The sequence below is a fragment of the Sardina pilchardus genome, chromosome 15 (assembly GCF_963854185.1).
Source record: "Sardina pilchardus chromosome 15, fSarPil1.1, whole genome shotgun sequence".
Classification (NCBI taxonomy): domain Eukaryota; kingdom Metazoa; phylum Chordata; class Actinopteri; order Clupeiformes; family Clupeidae; genus Sardina; species Sardina pilchardus.
The window spans coordinates 11,247,427-11,267,426 of NC_085008.1; the positions used below are offsets into that span (position 1 = coordinate 11,247,427).

Below are 20,000 nucleotides of genomic sequence, written 5' to 3' on the forward strand. Positions count from 1 at the left end.
GGGAAGAGAGGTATACTACATCAAAGGCCTTCAGCAGCACACAGGATGGATGTGGCGGGGGAAAAAAAACTAAATCAATCAGCATTGAGCAACGACTCACTTTGGAGACCAGAAGGGCTCCCTCCCCGCAGCTAGTTAGCACAGCGCTAGCGAGCACGGCTACATGCGCGGCATAATGAAATAAGAATTGGGTTCCAAATCAAAAGGGGTGCTCCTGGCTGCTTTGGTTCATTAGGCATCAGTGTTGGGCCCGCTCGGCAGGTCTCTAAAGGGAGCTGTAAATGAAGAAGTCGGGTTCTCAGTGTGCCGGGGCTTATTTATTCAGGGCCCGGGCTTCCCTGGGGACGCTAATAACCAGCACGCCAGCAGCTTTGAAATAAGGCTGGCCTCTGTGGGGGGACATTAATAAAGAGCGCACATGCAGCCTCTCTGCACCACTGCCCAGCTTCTATAGGCCATCCATGGACCATGACTGTGTGGAACACACACATACACAGGCTTATCCAGGACACACACACACACACACACACAGGTATCCTCAGGACACATACACACACACAGGCATACTCACGACACACACACACACAGGCATACTCACGAGTCACGACACACACAGGCATACTCAAGTCACACACACAGGCATACTCACGACACACACAGGCATACTCACGACACACACACACACACGCAGGCATACTCACGACACACACACACACACGCAGGCATACTCACGACACACACACACACGCAGGCATACTCACGACACACACACACACGCAGGCATACTCACGACACACACACAGGCATACTCACCACACACACAGGCATACTCACGACACACACACAGGCATACTCACACACAACTACCCCCCCCCCACACACACACACACACACACACACACACACACACTTGGAGACTATGCTCCACAGGCTTGTGATGGAAAATGAAGAAAAGCCACATGAATGGCACATGGAAAAGAAAGAAACCTCAGCCACAGCAATCAGGCTCTACATACCACAATTAGCCGGAGCTGCCAAAACGTCTCCGCCAGGCAGCGGAGAAACGCGGCACGACCCATTGACCGTGCACACCTAATCAGCTGGCGGCTGCGGCCATTACCGCCGCACTTAAGCTTGTGGTGTTACCAAGAACAACACGCGCGGAGGGGAAACTCTCCCACCATTCTCCACTGTGTGGGACTTCTATTAGTGCGGTAAATGGAGCCTTGTCCAGGAACTCGGGGAGAGAGGAGCGGCTCAATGCTGGGCTCGGCAGGAGGAAGGGAGGGGAGGAGGAGGAGGTGGCGGGATGGAGTAATGGAGGGAGAGAAGGAGAGAGGGATTGGGGAGGTAAGAGCGCGACCGATCGGGAACAGGTTACACCGCATGAGGCCCCGGGCCTCTCCAGCGCTGTGGAAACTCCATCCTTCAGGTGCAGAGGGAGAGACGTGAGCCCGCCGGCCCACAAGCATTTAAAGCCTCTGTGTGTGTGTGTGTGTGTGTGTGTGTGTGTGTGTGTGTGTGTGTGTGTGTGTCCAGAGGAAAATGTCCCCTTTAATTACTCCTGCTTGCATTCTGAAGTCCAACTCTAACGTATACGCTGCACCTATGTGTGCTTACGCATACAGAAAAACTCTGCAGTCGCTACCACCTGCCACCACAGGCTATATGATATGAATCTTAGACAGAGGCCTGAGAGAGATATTTTGACTTTTAGAGAGAGAAAGAGAGCAAGAGAGAGAGAGCGAGAGTGCAAGAGAGAGAGACCGAGAGTGCAAGAGAAAGAGAGAGAGAGAGAGAAAGAGAGAGAAAGAGAGAAAGGGAGGACACAGGCATGTCTGAGGGCATCTTCTTATCAGATGGCTCAGAGAAGAAGACCCTCATCCTCATGCAGCTCTCTCTCTCAAGGCTCCTTTAGCTTCTTAATTGCACCCTTTGTGGAAGACATTGCTTTGGAAGAGCTTCCCCATAGCTACTTTACTAGACTCAACCAACAAAAGCTAGACAATAGAACATTAAATGACCACCCTTCATCTCACATTTCAATCTCTTTCACATGTCCATGACCAATTCAACCTCTCCATGTTGTCAACAAAGAGGAAACATCCCTGTCTGCATGACTACAGTGGTTTGTTAACGTGTCACTGCTGAATATGGAGGTTCTTGGTCTTTACGATTCTCACAGGAACCAGATGAAGGGGGAAGGAGTGTTCCTTAATGTGTTCTACTCTTTTGCTAAATAGTTATACATTATAATATAGTATATTATATATCTTATAATTAAATAGCAAATGAATAGAAGAAATAGAACAAATCTGGGCTGAAATACTATGAAAATAGTATTTCCCTGCAATGCCTTCCCGTATGGGGGTGGTGCTGTTGAGCGGTAGACTAATGGGTGCCAAAGTTACTCTAATTACAGAAACGAGGAGTTGCGAGGTGTCAGTCAGAATTAGCATCTGCTTGGTTTACGCATTCCCTCTCTCTCTCTCTCCTGCACACAAAAAGTCCAAAGACGGCCTGAGAAGGTAAGTGCTGTTTGCTGCCCGCACTACTGAGTGAGCGGAGCGGTAATGGCATTAGCTGGCATGGGCACTCGCCAACCGAAAAACGTCACAGTCCACTGAACAAGAGGTATGAGTCTGGGACCGCCTGCCAGCTTACACAGGCACAGTTCTCACAAAGGCACCCAAACCAGCTCCCCGTGTGGACCAGCTCAACACTGAGGCCTTCAGTCCAGGTGTTCGTGAAATGACTAGACTTTATTGAGTTTGTCAAATAAAAGGCGCACGAATTTTGGAATGATTTATTTTACAATTGCTATATAAGTGTTTCTGGCCCTTTCTGGTCATCAGGTGCATTGCAAATACTGGCTGTTATTCTATGTCCTGGTATATGACAAGACGGTGTTTTCAAAACATTTTATGCTACTAAAGTAATAAAGTGATTGTGTCGAGTGCAGCATTAAGTGGAATAGTAGAGAGAGCCCACAAGCATTTGAATCAGGTGTGCTATGAATGTCAGCCGTATTAAAACTGGCAGGTATTCCACAGCCACACCTCAACACCACCCTCCACACCCACACCTCAACACCACCCTCCACACCCATACCTCAACACCACCCTCCACACTCACACCTTCACACCACCCACCCTGCACACCACTGGCATGACAGTTCTCCCATTTTCAAACAATACAGCAACTTCCAGTAGTTAGACTGTAGGTCCTGACATGCCATATCAGAAAGGTTATCTGCTATATTTACACAGAATTTGGAGTTCGACTACTGCTGTCTTGCATGGACACATTTTTCTGCTCTCTTATCAAACTTTTGTTAGTTTCAAAGCAGTCGTCAGTTTGATATGATAAGTTAAATACATAAATGAATGCACTTGGGGAATTGAGATCATGTGTGCTCATATGCATTTCAGTGTAATGCTGTAAGACAGCCTGCACCTTGCAGCTATGAAATCATTTGTACTAACAAATCACGCTGCAGTTATTTTGCTACAAATCATGCACAATCTATGCCAGGAATTTAGGCTCTAATTTTCACATTTCTCTTTCCCAAACCCTCAGTGTAAACACTGGAGCTCACCTTTAAGGCCATTCGACCATAAATCTAACTGGAGGTTGGAAGCGCCACGCGAGCTCCGAACAGTTCGCTCTTTCAAAAAGTTTCTCGTGCGGAGAGGTGCCAGCGAGACACGCGCTCTCGACGCAGATCTGAGCGCGCCTGATGCCGCCTGACAGACCATCTTCTGCGCGGAGTCGTTTCCAGAAGCTACACCTATCCGTGGTAGCAGCATAATACCAGAACAAAGGCGTCATCCGTGGCATAATGCTGAACTTTACCGTGGAAGATGTCCCAGCAGGTAGCTGTCTGCCTCATTCATATCTCCAGAAGTGGAGGGAATCGTGCTAGTTAATTAGCGATCGGGGTGTCGTCAGACAAGCTGCCAACGAGCTCCTTAATCTTCCGCTCGCAGACAGCAAATAGCTGCAGGTAATGTGGGGAATAGCAGACAGCACACAATGATCTCTCCTGGCAAGCAGCGATGAGAGAATACAACCTGCCTATTCTTGCTTATGGCTCCTGGAATGATTGGAGAGGGGGTGAGAAACATACCACCACCACAGACACACACACACACACACACACACACCCTGGATGAATGTGAGAGGAAGGAATTAGGGCTGCTGCCATATAAGCTGAGGGATGCCTAATGGGTACCACAGCCGTAAGAACACACACACACACACACACACACACACACACACACACACACACACACACACACACACACACACACACACACACACACACACACACACACACACACACACACACACACACACACACACACACACACACACACACACACACACACACACACGCACACGCACACACACGCACACACACACACACGCACCCACACATTCTCAACTCTACTTTCATATTTTTCCATTTTAACTCTGTCCAAAGAATGACTATATTTAATATTTATTTTATATAAACATTTGCTGCCAATTGCATTCAGCCGATGGGGAGCCATGTTTAAGGGTTCAAAACATTTCATACAAATTCAATTCTAGTCAAACATTGACATAGTCCAAGACAGTAACCGAATGTTTTCCTGAAGGAATGCATTATTCACTGCAGCAAGCGCCAAACAACAGATAACACAAAAAGCCATCCCGCCACCAGTGACTCTGATTGCCCAGGCGATTATTAACTAAGGCCTATCCACATGTTGACCCAAATTGCCTTCCAGGATGTCCACGACTGTGAGCTAATGACCGGCACTCTTCAAAGCATCTTTTATCTCTAGCCAATCAAGCCGAAGGCAATTAAGCTTGTGTGCGTGCGTGTGTGTGTGTGTGTGTGTGTGTGTGTGTGTGTGCTCTCCTCCGCGTGGCACCTGTGTGAAGCTGTGGCCATGCGCAGTGACCTGCTGGACTCAGGCCCAGACTCAAAGGTGGACGGAGCGCAGCTTTCATGGCAGCCGCCGCTTGTTAGAAGGCCCCGCGCGCTGGCTGACCGTGAGAACAGGAATTAGTGTTGCTGGGCAGCGGCCACACATAAAATAGCCTTCAGACAATCAAACACAACGGCAGCTGCAGACTTTTAATGGTGCATCATGCCCTCTTGGGGTTGAGCAATCTCTCTCTCTCTCTACACACACACACACACACACACACACACACACACACACACACACAGAAGTAAGGCAGATATGATCATGACTCACCTGCTGCACCTCAGTCTCGCCGTTTGAAGTCTTCTCGTAGTACACAAAGGAGTCGAAAATTCTCTGTGAGGGAAGAGGGAGAGAGTCTCGGTTAATGTGGCCTGCTGTGCACCACAACATTAATGCCAGACGAGAAGTCAAAGTAACTCAGCACAGTAATGAGCACATATATGGCATTCGCTATTCATTCCAGATAGTTTCTCTTGCACTGCACTATTCTGTTCATGTGTATTGCTTGGATGAACTGATGTGTAAATTGTTACAATGCATTGCAAAGTAATATAGTAAGGGGTGGGGGAAGGCATCCTGAATGGTCACCGATATTAGGGAAAGGTTCATTAACTCTGGCAATGTTTTCAACAGGGTTTGTATGTCTGTTTGTTTGTTCGCAAGATAACTCAAAAGTTAAGGACGGATTTCGACAACATTTTCAGGGAAAGTCTGAAATGACCAAAGGAAGACACTAAGCTGCATCCAGGAAGGGATTAATGTTTTCGCTTGGCGGAGGTCTGCACTCTCCGAGTGCTTTTCTAGTTTAATTTAAGGCAACTGCTAATACACTGCAGATATTTATATTTATTTATATTAGATAGATAGGGTCTTCATTGATCATTACTAGAGTATATAATCATTATTACTCTAAACCATCTTCTGTGAATCAATCAACTGTACACTAATGTCTACCCTGCACTAGAGTTCTTCTCCTGTCTATGCACCACCTGTCTACTTTGTAGACATCACATCGCACTTCTCTGCTTTTGGCACTTCTGGTAAGACACAAACGACATTTCCTTGTTTTTACAATACAATAAAGCTGAATCTAATCTAATCTAATCCGAGTGTATGTTTGATGAACATGCTCTCGGCTTTCCAAGTGCTAAGTACACGACAAACACACCGTTTATTAATAGCTTAAGAATGACAAGGCCAGCATTATCTGTTCCTGGACGAGATAAGAGCACAACAAGGTAAAAGTACCTAAGGTTTTGCAAGGACATTAAAAGGAACACACAAAAGCCTGTCATGCTGCACTCCTCTCGTATGCGCTGCAAATGAAGCGAAGTTGCTCCGCATGACCGCCCTGTTTGGATTAGTCCAGTGCCACTCTACAGGCCCCGTGCTGTAGCCAGGGCTTGAGGCATGGCTCTGAGCCAGGAGTCCTGAACGCTCTCTCCGGTTCAACCCCAGGGTGGTGGTTAGGAACCCCTGTGAGGAATGTTCTTGAAGAAGAAACACAGACCGTGTCCAAGTGGAACCCCCTTCATCTAGTCACTTCACAGGTAATGGTCCGTTTCCTAGAGTTCTGCCATTCCCCGCTAAATGAGGAGAATTACTACGATTGTCCTCGACTTAGTCACAGATCCTGCTTGGTGTCAATGATTGCAACAGGCACCGTACACCTTTAGACGGCATTTTAGTGAATGACCTACTTTCCCATATGAACAGCCTGCTTCATAAATACACAAGTGATTGTAATGTGGTGGTGAGATCGTTTTTGCACCTAGATCTCACCATTAACCATTTCACATGAGGAATTCTGTACTAGCAAAATAGTGACACACCACCCCCCCCCCCCCCCCCCCCCCATATCCCGCCCATCCTCTTGTTATTCTGTTCAGCGTGGCCTCTTTGACTTGGCAGGACAAGTCCATAGCTGCCCTCCTCCTGGGCACTTCATTATCGAACACTCTCACTTGAACTCAACACCAACTCCACCGTGTCTGAACATTTTCTAAAACAAAAAATGTAGTAGCACCTGCACTGTGTGGCTGTTCACACCCTTACATACAGTCAGCGGAGCAGATGCCACACACACACACACACACACACACACACACACACACACACACACACACACACACACTGGGGTCGAGGGCCAGTGCCAGGCCTGCACACTGAACAAACTCCAGTAAATGTTTGCACAAGACAGGCAGGCAGGTGTTTTCGCTGCAAGAGTCTCCACCCAGACGTTGCCATGGAAGGGGTGATGCTTGCTTCCTCTCCATCCACACCTATTGTCGCCTGGGCACACATCGCCCGCAATCCCAAGGAGCAACATACCCGTCTGGAATCCTGCAAGCACGCTAATCCTTGGCGAGAATGACAAGGCTGGAACTGTCAACGCGACCTCTGATGGATCACTCCTGTCTTCCAAGAGCAAAAATCGTGAGGAGACTTGCCAGGCTTTGTGATGGCTTTTCCAACCATGCATGAAAGAAAACTTGTTGGACATCTTACTAACAGCGGAATGGATTTGCTTTTCACATTTATTGCGTCTGGGTCATTCCACGCCAAATCAACCAGAGCCCACGCACTTGCGTCTCAAAAAAATCTGAAAAAAATACCATGTGTGCCGATGTTACCCAGGAGACACTCTGTAAAATGTTTTTGTGCTAAGATCAATACTTTTCAAGTAACAGCCAGTTTTACAGGGGGAGGGGGGTGTCAAATTTGTTCTGCCTCTTTTTTTTGTCAAAGTTCACAAGCTCATTGCTCAAGAACTAGAATCTGTAGGAGGCTCAAATTTTGCAGGCTGGTGCATAAATAGGAATAGTATGCAGTACAATCACCACGAGTAGTCTGGATGATCCTGCATGGTCATAGCAGTCCCTCAAAGTTGATCAAAATTTTATTGGAGTTTTTGGCTGGGTTCTGTTTAGGCCTTCAGAAGACACATTTTTACTCAACATAGACTCTTGGGGTTTTTTTCTTATTGAGATAAGTAGAAACACTCTCCGAAAAAGCAATGAAGAGAAAAGAAAATCCATCAGGGACTGAACAGCAGACCTCACAAGTTTGAAAAATAAATTTGGATCTCATATTCAGAGCACCCTAACACCTTGTGGGAATACACAAAGATTTTTTAAATATTTTTTTCTATAATCTGCATTACCTCTTCTTTTTAAAAACACCAATCTGACTTGTCTTATGCAAATCTTTCTTTTTCATTTCCCACCCTGAACAAAGGCAAAATGCACCATAGAGATCTATTGAGAGATTTGTTTTGTATAGAGTAACCACTAGGTGCCACTAAAATCACTGAATCACTGAAATTGCCGGGTGGGGACAAAACATATTGATCTCAATGGTGCATTTTGTCCATGTTTAGGGTGGAAAATGAAAAAGAAAGATTTGCATAAGACAAGTCAAATTGGTGTTTTTAAAAAGAAAAGGTAATGCAGATTAACGAAAAAAATATAAAAAAAATCTTTGTATATTCCCACAAGGTGTTAGAGTGCTCTGAATATGAGATCTAAAATTATTTTTCAAACTTGTGAGGTCTGCTGTTCAGTCCCTGATGGATTTTCTTTTCTCTTCATTGCTTTTTCGGAGAGTGTTTCTACTGATCTCAATAAGAGAAAAAAAATCAAGAGCCTATGTTGAGTAAAAATATGTCTTCTGTAAGCCTAAACAGAGCCCAGCCAAGAACTCCAATAAAATTTTGATCAACTTTGAGGGACTGCTATGACCATGCAGGATCATCCAGACTACTCGTGGTGATTTTACTGCATACTATTCCTATTTATGCACCAGCCTGCAAAATTTGAGCCTCCTACAGATTCTAGTTCTTGAGCAATGAGCTTGTGAACTTTGACAAAAAAAAGAGGCAGAACAAATTTGACACCCCCCTCCCTCTGTGAAACTGGCTGTTACTTGAAAAGTATTGATCTTAGCACAAAAACATTTTACAGAGTGTCTCCTGGGTAACATAGGCACACATGGTATTTTTTTCAGATTTTTTTGAGACGCAAGTGCGTGGGCTCTGGTTGATTTGGCGTGGAATGACCCGTCTCTCAGTGATGAATGGCCAAAAGGGAGGTCACGGTCACCACACGGAAAGAGAACACCGGACAAAAAAAACACAGACACTGACAAAACACACACACACACACACACACTGACACACACACACTGACACACACAGAGACTAAAGCAGTGGAATTTCATTGCGGGAAAAAAAAGTGTTTACAAAGAGCCGAGCAGACTGAGTGATGTGTGAGTGAGCTCCAGCGTGGCGAGGAAAGGCTTCAGCCGTCGCACCGGTGGAAAGATAACAAAGTCGGAGGGAGCCGGCGAGAGAAAGGAAAACCTCGTCGTTTTCGGGCCCCGCTCATAAAATAAACACGAGCACAAACACAAACAGCCAACCTCTGGCTGTTCGCACCCCTCCTCCCATGGCGTGGCAGGTTTGTTTTCCGAGCTGCTCGCGCAGCCTTCACAGCTATGCCCGGGGCAGGCAGGAATTTCGCAGCATGTAACCAGAGACGCCACACCAAAGCTGGGACACCACATGCGGGACGGTCCCTGGTCTGAAGTACCAGAGGGGACAGACCCAGATCCTTATCCCCCCCCAAACCCCCCGAGCCGACCAAGACACCAAAGACAAAAAAGCTCGATTCTTGGAAATACAAGCCTGCAAAACATAGATTTCATCTACTTAAGGCATGTAACATAAAAAAAGACCACCAAATGGGGTCTGGGTTGGAGCGAGTGGTGTAGGCTACTTACGCACTGAACACTCGTTTGACACGTGAACATTTCACTCATATCCAGAGGGGTACGAGGCCTGGGCTTTGCCACATTAGAAACACAAATAAATGGCAAACTTTGTATTTGCTCTAGGAAGAAGAAGAGAGGGCCTCTGCCCTTCACCAGAGAAAGGAGTCCATCTGCAGCTGCTTTGGCTTAGAAACTGGTGGCCATAGTAGTCATTAATCTTGTCAACCCCGGGGTTAATCTGGCCCGCAGTTGAATGGCTGTCTGGAATGGCGGAGCCCCATGCTGTCCTTGATGGCAGCGTTCTGGGGGTGTGCTCTTCCCCCTCAGCAGAGCCGTGGCACAGGGGCCATCAGCGCACTGCTAAGCCTCTGCCATGGCTGCCTATTGTGCCATCGTTCCCTTTGAGGACTCCCAACACTCCAATCTCCACCATCCCCCCCCCCCCACCCCCGCCAAACATATCGCCAACTATTCAATGATTGAAAAGTAGGAACCCAAGGTTATGAATGCACAAAATGCACAAAACATTTCTCTGTGTTGAAGACCCACACCTTATATGGCATTTCAATAGCCAAGCGTTGCTTCTCAAACAGCCCAGGCAAACACCCCCCTTACCCACACACACACACCCACACACTTGTGGTAGGAGACTGATTCTTCCAGTGATCTAGCTGGAGCCACACCTCTTCAGCACTGAGGCATTTCCATTAAAATGGTGCGATGGAGGGGGATAAACCTATTAGCAATTCAGCCATCTTCAAAGGCCAGGGCCTCCTCGCCCTAATCCACATTCATCTGGAGCTGCACCACAGAGCAAAAGGGTGAAATCCCACAAAGTGCCAAACAGGAAAGGTGGCCTAATCTCTCCATTTAGGGCTGTGTGATAATTCTCTGCAGGTAATCCAAGAATTAGCCAACTAACACACCCAACGAACATTACCAGCAGACACATGGAGTCTTTATTTAGCAAAACACACACACACACACACACACCTCGCCTCGCACTCTTCTTGTACTGTTTCAATATTATTGTTTCTTCTTGTATTGTTCGCTCTCTCTTTTACAGACTGAAGTTTTGCCTCTACCCAAACCATGATTGGGTCTCTCCATCGTAAGAAGGCTTGCCTAGGCCACATGCTCCATCACTTTTCTGTACACTTTAACCAGGTAGGCAGCTGAAACGTGTTCTGAGAATAGCAAGAGACTAGAAAAAAAGAGACGGCAAGATTCCAAAATTGGGAGAGGTTGTATAGAGAGGGGAAACAATAACACATAAAAATGGAAAGAGAGGTGATGGAGAGAAGAGAGGGAAAAAAGATGGAGAGAGAGAGAAAGAGAGAGAAAGCGAGAGAGAGAGAGAGATAGAGAAAGAGAGAAAGAGAGAGAGAAAGCACAAGCCAGGAACAAACAGCCCAGATGAAAGGGCAGACACCAGAAGCCTGCCGTCTGAGCAGAGCTGCTGCCCTGGCGTCCTCCTGCAGGTAGCCCATCTCCATCCCTCCACCTCCTCCTCCTCTACCGCCTCAGCCCCACTCCGCCAGCATACATGCTCATTGCACTACAAAGGGCCCTGCTCCTGAATGAGGCATCCTTGCCTTCCCTCTGATCTGTTTTTTTTTCTCTCCCATTCTCTCTCCCCCCCTCGCTTGCTCATTTTCACTCTATATTTTTCCTCTCTCTCTCTCCCTCCCTCTCTCCCTCTCTCTCTTTCTCCCCCTGTTTGTAAGGACACTCAAGCTGCTAAGCATGTTTTCTGTGTGTGCACCTGGAGACAGGGTGAATGACTACATTGTTCTCCCCGCTCAAATACAAAAAGGTCTCTCAGTGAAAAGAGCGCCACAAACAAACTGAGCGTCTCCATTTCGCTTCCAATCATTTCATTATGAGATCAAACTTTACATTGAGAGAACGTTCCCCTTACGGCACAAAACCGAGTCATGAAGCTAGCAACAGCCCCTTCTAAAGAGCCTTCTGTATCATGCTCGAGGAGTGAAAAGACACTCTAATTAAACTGTCTCCATTCCAGATCTGTTGCTGAGCAGGTTGCCTAATTAAATGACTTATCTCAAAAGCCTGCCAGCTCGCTTGCCCCGGACTAGTTCTTAAAGTCAGAAGGAGTAAACATAATTTGTTAAAGCTGCATCGCTCCATCAAATTCCACAGTCTCCGGGGCACCAGCGTTCAATGCCAGCCCCTCACTTCACAACATGTCTGAGCCCCGACTCTTGGAGAGCCTAAAGCCATAGAGTTCACATTACTCCCCTCCACCGCTTCAAATACAACTCAGCGAATCAGTTGAAGGCTAGTACATGTGTTTTGTGTGTGCGCATAAGTGTGACTGTGTATAATAATGTCAGGGCGGGGGTGAGGAGGGGGGGTGGGGGGGAGTTAGGAAAATTGGTTCCACATGTAGAGAGTAAGAGAATATCTAACTTTTTTGAAGGAGGGGGGTGGGGGGGGGGGGGTGGGGGGGTCATGTCAAACCCTGACTTGTCATGGTGCTGGATTACCACGAAAAAAAGAAGACATTATAGGTTGAGAGAATAGTTTTTTGGAAAACACATTTCAGCGAGTCCATTAAGCATACGATCTTAACAGCAGTGCGCAAACATCAAGGACTTAGCACAAGCCTGGAAGAATAATGACCCAGGTCTCCACAGCAACCACTACGCAATATAGACAAAACATCAGGCCCTCGTAAACTCCCAGAGCCTCAGACAGCGCTCTGCTTCGCATTGGCTGCTTTTAACATTCAGCCTGAAATGACATAAATGTATTATATCACTCCATCAAGTTCAACAGCGAAACCAAACTCTTTTGAGGCTGCGTATCAACCGTTATATGAGTAAAGGCTGCCAAATCTGAGCAGAAAGATGAAAAAGAGCAGTGAACCATCAGCATCCATTCCACTCCCGAAACCAAAGACAAACACACACATGCACACATGTACTAGCCACTGTCCATCATATGACTGTGTGTGTGTGTGTCCATGTGAATGTGTGTGACTCACAAGCACACACAAACATACACCTTTTCTCTAATTATATTCTCTGTACACTTACTCACATACATCCTAGCATACAGAGACCTTCACACTCACACACTGATACATATGCACACTCCATCTCTCTCCCTTGTGCACGTGCACACACACACACACACACACACACACACACACACACACACACAGTGAGAGAGTCCCGAGAGAGCGTGGGGGGGGGGGAGGAGAGCGAGAGGCCAAGAGCAGTGAGGATAGTGCTGACGAGGACTCGGCTCCTACAATAACAAAACCCCTTTGTGAAAACAGCCCCGGCCCCACAGTGAGGCCCCGGTCACGGAGCGGATCCCCCCCGAAATCCGCTCCCAGATCTCGGGCCCGGGCCAGCTCCACTTTCCCCTCGCCCGGCAGACAGCACGTAATGGTTTCCACATGTGGAGGGAGGAGGAGGAGGAGGAGGAGGAGGAGAGGGGGGACCCGAGAGATGGATGGTGGTGGTGATGGGGTTGGGGTGGAGTCAAGAGTGGGGGCAAATAACAATGACAACAGTGGCGAGGACCAGCCCAGGCATTTATTATTATTTGATCCCACACACTCCTACACACACACTCTCACACACTCTCACACACACTCACTCTCACACACTCTCTCTCTCTGCAGGGCTTCGTTTTGACCATAGTATGGAGAGAAGAAAAGGCCTCCAAAACTAGGTAATAGCACTTGTGGGAGAGTGGAATGTGGAAGGGGGTGGGGGGGGGGTGGAAGTCTACATGGAGTACAAGTATATGTATACATTTCAACTCCATCTTAAGAATTAGAAGCACTCAGGGCCCTGTAATGATGTGGTGATGGAGGCCAGGGAGAGAAAGCCATGGAACACCAAACACCGTTCTCATTCTCATTCCCTCCCATGATCACCACCGCACACTTCTGAGAGGGCCTGACGGGCAGCTTTAGAAACAACCGAATGATACCAAGACTGCGGCTTCAGATGTACCCAACAATACATCTAGACAGTCCCGTTTGCAACCTATTTGTGAGCTGGCAACATTCTAGTCACAGCCATGCTAGGGATCCAAACCAGAACGGTTCCCTCGGAATAAAAGGACTGTTTCCCTTTTCAGAACTCTGGAGGTAAATATGAAAGCGCTGCGACTCCTCTGGTGTGTCCCGTGGATAGGTGTTACAAATACAAAGGCCGCTGGTGCCGCTTTGGTGCCGCTTTGGTGCCGACAGACGCCTTCACTTCAAACACAAACGCGCCGCTAACAGCCCGCTGTAAAGCAGGAAGAGAAGCTGGGAAGAGAAAGACCTGAAATCACATCTCCCTCTGACATTCCCCAGGCGCCTTCATCCTTGTGGATACACTGGGGGGGGGGGGGGGGGGGGGGCTGCCCTACTTCCTGGCCCCAATGACAGCAGCTCTGGGCCAAGATTCTCTGGAGCCCTCCTCGTAACCGCCAGACAAGCTACAAATGTAAAGGAACGGGTCCAACCGGACTCGCCTCGGTGGTGAAAACGGTAGGGGGGCCGGAGTAAGGCATAGAGCTGACATTTACGACGGGGGAAAATCCTACGGCTCCTCCTAATGCTGTGGAGTGAAAAGGTAATGATAACCATTCCAGAGACAGAGGACGGGCCAGGCCTCTCCTATGGCTGCCCTCGACCACAACGTCTCGTATATCCGCACAGATTGTTTGGACGTGTCCTCCAGTCAGCTTGGTCAATACACTTCAAGCCAATAGCGGTGCGTTTGCGAAAAAACCTGTCAAAATCGACTTACGAGGAAACTACAAAGCCAATCGATCTGGCCAAAATGTGCATGCACAAGCTTCTGCTGAGGCTCAAGACCTTAATGGCATCTCCGACTTTCTCTGCAGTGCCGCCAGTGGAAAACCGACTGACGTCAACGTGACATTTTGAGAGCGTCGGCCCGCCTTGGCAGACCGGCGGTCGTTGAGCGGGTGTCAGTCTCCAGGCGGTGTTTACGATGCTGTAATCAAGAAGGTGAGAGCTCGGAGCAAGGTGAGGGCAAGGGCTTAGCGTTAGCCTCGGCGTCAGGCGCGAGAAAAATGGCCGCCTGTGGTCAAAGTGGCGGCAAGCGGCTCTACTACCCTCTGGGGGAGAGGGGAGGGGGGAAGGGGGGGTGCGAGGGTGTCCAAACACACTCCATTCAAGAGCAGTCCTTTTTTTTTTAAAGTATATTTTTTGGCCTTTTTGCCTTTATTATGATAGGACAGTGTAGAGGTAGACAGGAAACAAGTGGGAGAGAGAGATGGGGTGGGATCGGGATATGACCGCAGGCCGGATTCGAACCTGGGTCCCCGTGGGCACTCGGACCCGGAAATGGTATGGACGCTGTAGCTTGCTGCGCCACAGCGCCCCCCAGAGCAGTCCTTTTTAACGGCCTGTCAGAGTGAAAGATGGACACTGAGTTCACACATAGACGTTAGGGCACCACCTCTGCTCGGAGTGGGGTGAGAAACCAGGAGATAAAACAGAGTGGGTCAGACATGGTTGCTAAGGAACTTTACACTGTTGTCCGGAGGTGTATTAAAGAAGAACCTTCCAGAATGGCTATATCTAAAGAATATGCTTGCAGCATGACTTGCAAAGGGAGAAATAAATGAATAAATGAATAAATAAATAAATAACCCCTCCCAGACATTTCATTTGCAAGCAGTGCGGAATTTAGGAGTGTATATGGCATTGAGGTGATTTTTCCATATGCTTCCAAAAGCTCTCTGTAGCCTGCGCATACCACAGAACACTGGCAGGCACAACCAGGTAAGCACAAAGCAGACCGAGCTCCAGCCGTGATTCCAAACGTGTGTTCTGAATTTATTGGATTCTGTGGCCAATTTACTTGGTTTGCGTGTGTGTGTGTGTGTGTATGTGTGTGTATGTGTGTGTGTGTGTGTGTGTGTGTGTGTGTGTGTGTACATGTGCAACCGACACACTGACTCCCCATTGGCACTGATGGTAAGTTACCACTTCCAGCTCTGTGCCTGCTCTAGCCCACACCACCCACAGAAGGCCAGTGCCAGGCCAGGGTGCAGAGCCCTTTGCCCTGCCGTCTCGCCCACACAGCCTGGCAGCACTGCGCTGCCTTCCGCCAGTGTCGCACCCCAGTGTCACACCCAGCGGCTGCCAAGTCCTCCCTGAGGTTTTCACAGCAGTCCACTGCGACCAGAGAGGTCGACCAGAGAGAGAGAGAGAGAGAAATAGGTGAGAGAGACAAGGACATAAAAAGAGAGGGAAGTGTAGGTCTATGTGTGCATGAGAAAGAGAGAAAGAGAGAGAGGGGGAGAGAGAGAGAGAAGTGGAAAAAAAATGTGGTAAAGAAGGTGAAGATAGCAATAAAAACTTCCAACAAATGAAACGCGAGACACAGAAAACACACGTTCTCGAAGCAAAAGAAAAACAGCCCCATAATATTCACGACACATTTGCGATACCCTGCGCTCTGCATGGGAAAGCGAACTCGGTGCGCCGCTTTTAGGGGGACGAACGCAGACTTTTCCACATAAAGCCGCTTATTCGCATCGACAAAGCGTCCCTCCGAGTCTGTTCAAGCGCACTGGAACAAGGCAATCAAACGGCATCTGAAGGCTTGTTAGGCGGAACGATCCAGCCGCGGCCGGCCAAAACAAACTGGCCCGCGTACCCGGGGAGTGTCTCAGATCGGCGGCGCGGCTGCGCACAGGTTGCCCTGGCAGACGAGGGGAGACCTCATCTGACGCCAGTGAACCGCATCGCCTGGCATGGCTACATGTAAGAGGAGAGGAGAGGAGGAGAGGAGGAAAAAAAGAAAGAGGGAAAGAAAGAAAGAAAGACAGCTACAGAACAACGGAGAGAGGGGGACCAGCTGAACGAGAGAGCAAGCCACGGAAAAAAAAGGAGGAGGGGGAAAAAAACGACTGAATGAATGCGGGGGGAAAAGAAGAAAAGAAAGCAGGGACTGGATGAGAAGTTCGACTGGTTATAGGGTGGTCTCTCGCTCCCTCCCCCTCCCCATCTTATTTTATACGGCCGAGTGAGATCATGTCTTACAAATAAATGCTCATAAAGGGGGCCTTTGTTTGATCCAAATCCCCGAGGCCTGGAGATAACAAGTGCTGAGCGTTATGCACAACACATGTGGTCAGCGCTACACTACACGGCTCGGGGCTTCGGAGCGTGAGGTGGACGCTCCGGAGGTGTGCAGCGGGCAGAAGGTCTGGCCGCGCGTAGGGGGAGGGCTCTGGTCGGGCGGCCGCAGCCAACGCCGCCCTGGCGTGATTAACATCTGCTCAGGTTTGTGTTGGCCGCCGAAGGTAAAGGGAGCGGGGGAGCGACCGCGGCGAAAGAGGAAGAAAAACATCAGCCCTGGCTGGGGAAATGATGGACGCGTAGGTCTTATACACACACACAAACAACTACAGGCACACAGGCAGAGCCACCACACACACACACGCCCACACACACACACCAACAACAACACCAAGATTTGTGCAGCCATAAGTTGAATTAAGAAACCAGAAGTTGACAATGCTCCCTCGCGCATCAATTTCCTCCCGCAGTGCAGTGCATTGTGGGAGCGCGTTGTCGAGCCACTGGACTGTGGTTTGTGTGTCGTGACGGCATTTCCTGACAGAATCCAGAGCATGAGTTAAGGCTCGCAGCTCCATTAATGAGGGGCGACCCCCGTCCACTGCAGGAAACCACACTGCCAAAGTACACACATAAAACACACACTCATAAAACACACACACACACACACACACACACAATCTCCTTTCCCTCAAAAAGCTGGTCAAAAGGAACCAAGGGAGTATTTGCCTATAAATGTTTGATTTAAGAATCCTAACTCAGGCCAGTGTTAAAGTCCATTATAAGAGCAATAACAGAGCTTCACTAGGGGAAGATATTACAGACACACAAGACCAGTGTTGATTAGGCTTGGGCTGTACTGTCTGGCTTTTGGACTTGGACTTGAGATGAATAATGAGGAGACAGCAGCTTCGGTGCATTGCACAACTGACTCACACAACTCATTCTCAACTATGAGGATGCTCTGGCCACCAGTGCTGTGCTGCTGATGGTAGTTAATCCCTGACCGGGCACGGCAGCCATGAGTGCCTGAGATGCAGTCTTCCTGTCCGTGCCACACACACACACACACACACACACAGTTTGAGGGACTCGGACAGAGTTGTTTCTGGTGCACTGATCTCCATCAGCTGATCACAGAGCTGTGAAACTTGGACACTTTCTGTTGACGAAGGACACATAGTCTATGTTTTCATAAACACACCCAAACGGTCTGAATCTACTCAGAAACACACACACACACCCATCCCTATGTTTTCATAAACACACCCGATTTGTACTCACAAAGGAGCACAGACACACACAGAGACAAACACACACACACACACATGTGGTGTGACACTCATAACAAAGGCCTGACAAGAGGAAATAACATTTCACAAAAATGAAAACATGGACAGTGCAGAGTTTGGCTATCAACATGGTGAAATCATTACCAAACAAACAACCATTAGTAAAAAATTAGCTAGACTAATTAGCCATTTCAGCCACGTTCCTTGGCTGCAAAATACCCTTTTCTTGTCTCAGCCCAGAATTTCAACTTATACTGTACCTCAAAATGCTCCTCTCAAGGCAGACTCAATCTATTCCTCTTTCCCCCAATTTCTCCTGGGGATCCCTTAAAGCAGGTGGGTTCTCATGCCAAATGCTTTCCTATAGGCAACTATCAGTTGCTGGGTAGATTTAGCTCAATTTTCTGAATGTTTCAGGAGATGGGCTTCACTGAGGTTCCAACAAGTGTGAACATGCAGGTCCAACGTTGGTCCAATCATGGACTGTTGGCTTGGTGGGTCACCGGCCTTCGAATCCACATTAGCCTCTTGTCCGAATCACCTTAAACCCACCTGAACACATCATAACGGTCACATGTATGACAAAAGCACTTTAAGACCAGGTGAAAGATGAGAAGAAATCAGATGTGCCAGAGGTGAAAGCGAGGACAGGGGTGGGGTTAAGAGACAAGTCTTTTCCACTGGATATGCAAGGTACACAGACACCAGTGGATATTTCTTGGAGAATTGCTGAAAAACAATCTAACCCTCCCCCCTCAAAGAGCAAAAGGAGGCAACAGATACAAATACGAGTATTTACAAAACATATTTTAACAGGCGTATTACACCTAAGCTCGCTGGATTAAGAGCTGAGGGTAGAGAGAGGGAGAGAGAGAGGGAGACAGAGAGGGAGACAGAGAGAGGGGGAGAAAGACAGAGAGAGAGAGAGAGAAGAGACAGAGGAGGAAAGAGAGATAGAGAGCGAAAGAGAGAGAGCGAGTGCTCCAGTGAGTGGTCATGGTTAATTTAAGCTGAGCGGAGCAGCTCTGAGGATGCACGGCTGAAGGCAGCCTGGGCCCGGGCCTGTCAGCTCCACCACTTCCTGCACGCTCGCGCTCTGATCCACACGCTCATTAAAACCCAACAGAACTCAATGGCTTACAAGAGACACACAGAGAGAGAGAGAGAGAGACAGAGAGGGGGAGATGTGTGTAAAGGAGAGACAGATAAGAGAGGAGAGAGAAGGAGAGGAGAAGGGGATTGTGGGAGAGATGAGAGAGGGAATCAGCGAGAGGAGAGATGGAGGTGAAGACAAATAGAACGCAGGGAGTGGAATGGCGGGGGCAAGTTTGTTAGTTTTGGCACGGGCTGTAAACAACTGCCGGAGCGGATCCCGCTTGGCGTTCCAGCAAACAAACTCGCACCTAATCCTTCGCTCGAAACCCAAACAGAGATGGAGACGGGGATGAAAGGCAGGTCCAAATCCCCCGTTAAACACAGCTGGGCCGGGCCCCGTTACGTGCACGGTGCGCTAAGCTCCGTTTCAAATAGGACTGCCTCCGAATAAACCAGCCAATGAGCTACGAGGGCACCCACTCCCACGGCCTGAGGAAAAGGTCATTATGAAGACGAGCCCCATCCGATGGCATCAGGCATTCTGATCACTGATCCAAGGTGGAGTTAGATTAATTAATTTACTGTGTGTACTTATTCAGCGTCTGAAAGCTTTGGAAGAGTCACGATACGATACGATACGATACGATACGATACGATACGATACGATACGATACGATACGATACGATACGATACGATACGATACGATACGATACGATACGATACGATTTTACTTGTCAGTTTGTGCTGAAATTCTCATTGTGAGACGTAGT

At 48.3% G+C, this 20,000-nt stretch overlaps 1 protein-coding gene across 1 annotated transcript in view; it reads right to left on the reverse strand.

Moving 5' to 3' along the window:
• The window catches only part of cachd1 (cache domain containing 1), a 71,630-nt gene that overhangs the window by 39,465 nt on the left and 12,165 nt on the right, over positions 1-20,000 (reverse strand). The window contains exon 2 of the mRNA XM_062556521.1: positions 5,253-5,315. Within this exon, the coding sequence (XP_062412505.1) occupies positions 5,253-5,315 (63 nt within the window). The remainder of the gene's footprint in view (positions 1-5,252; positions 5,316-20,000) is intronic.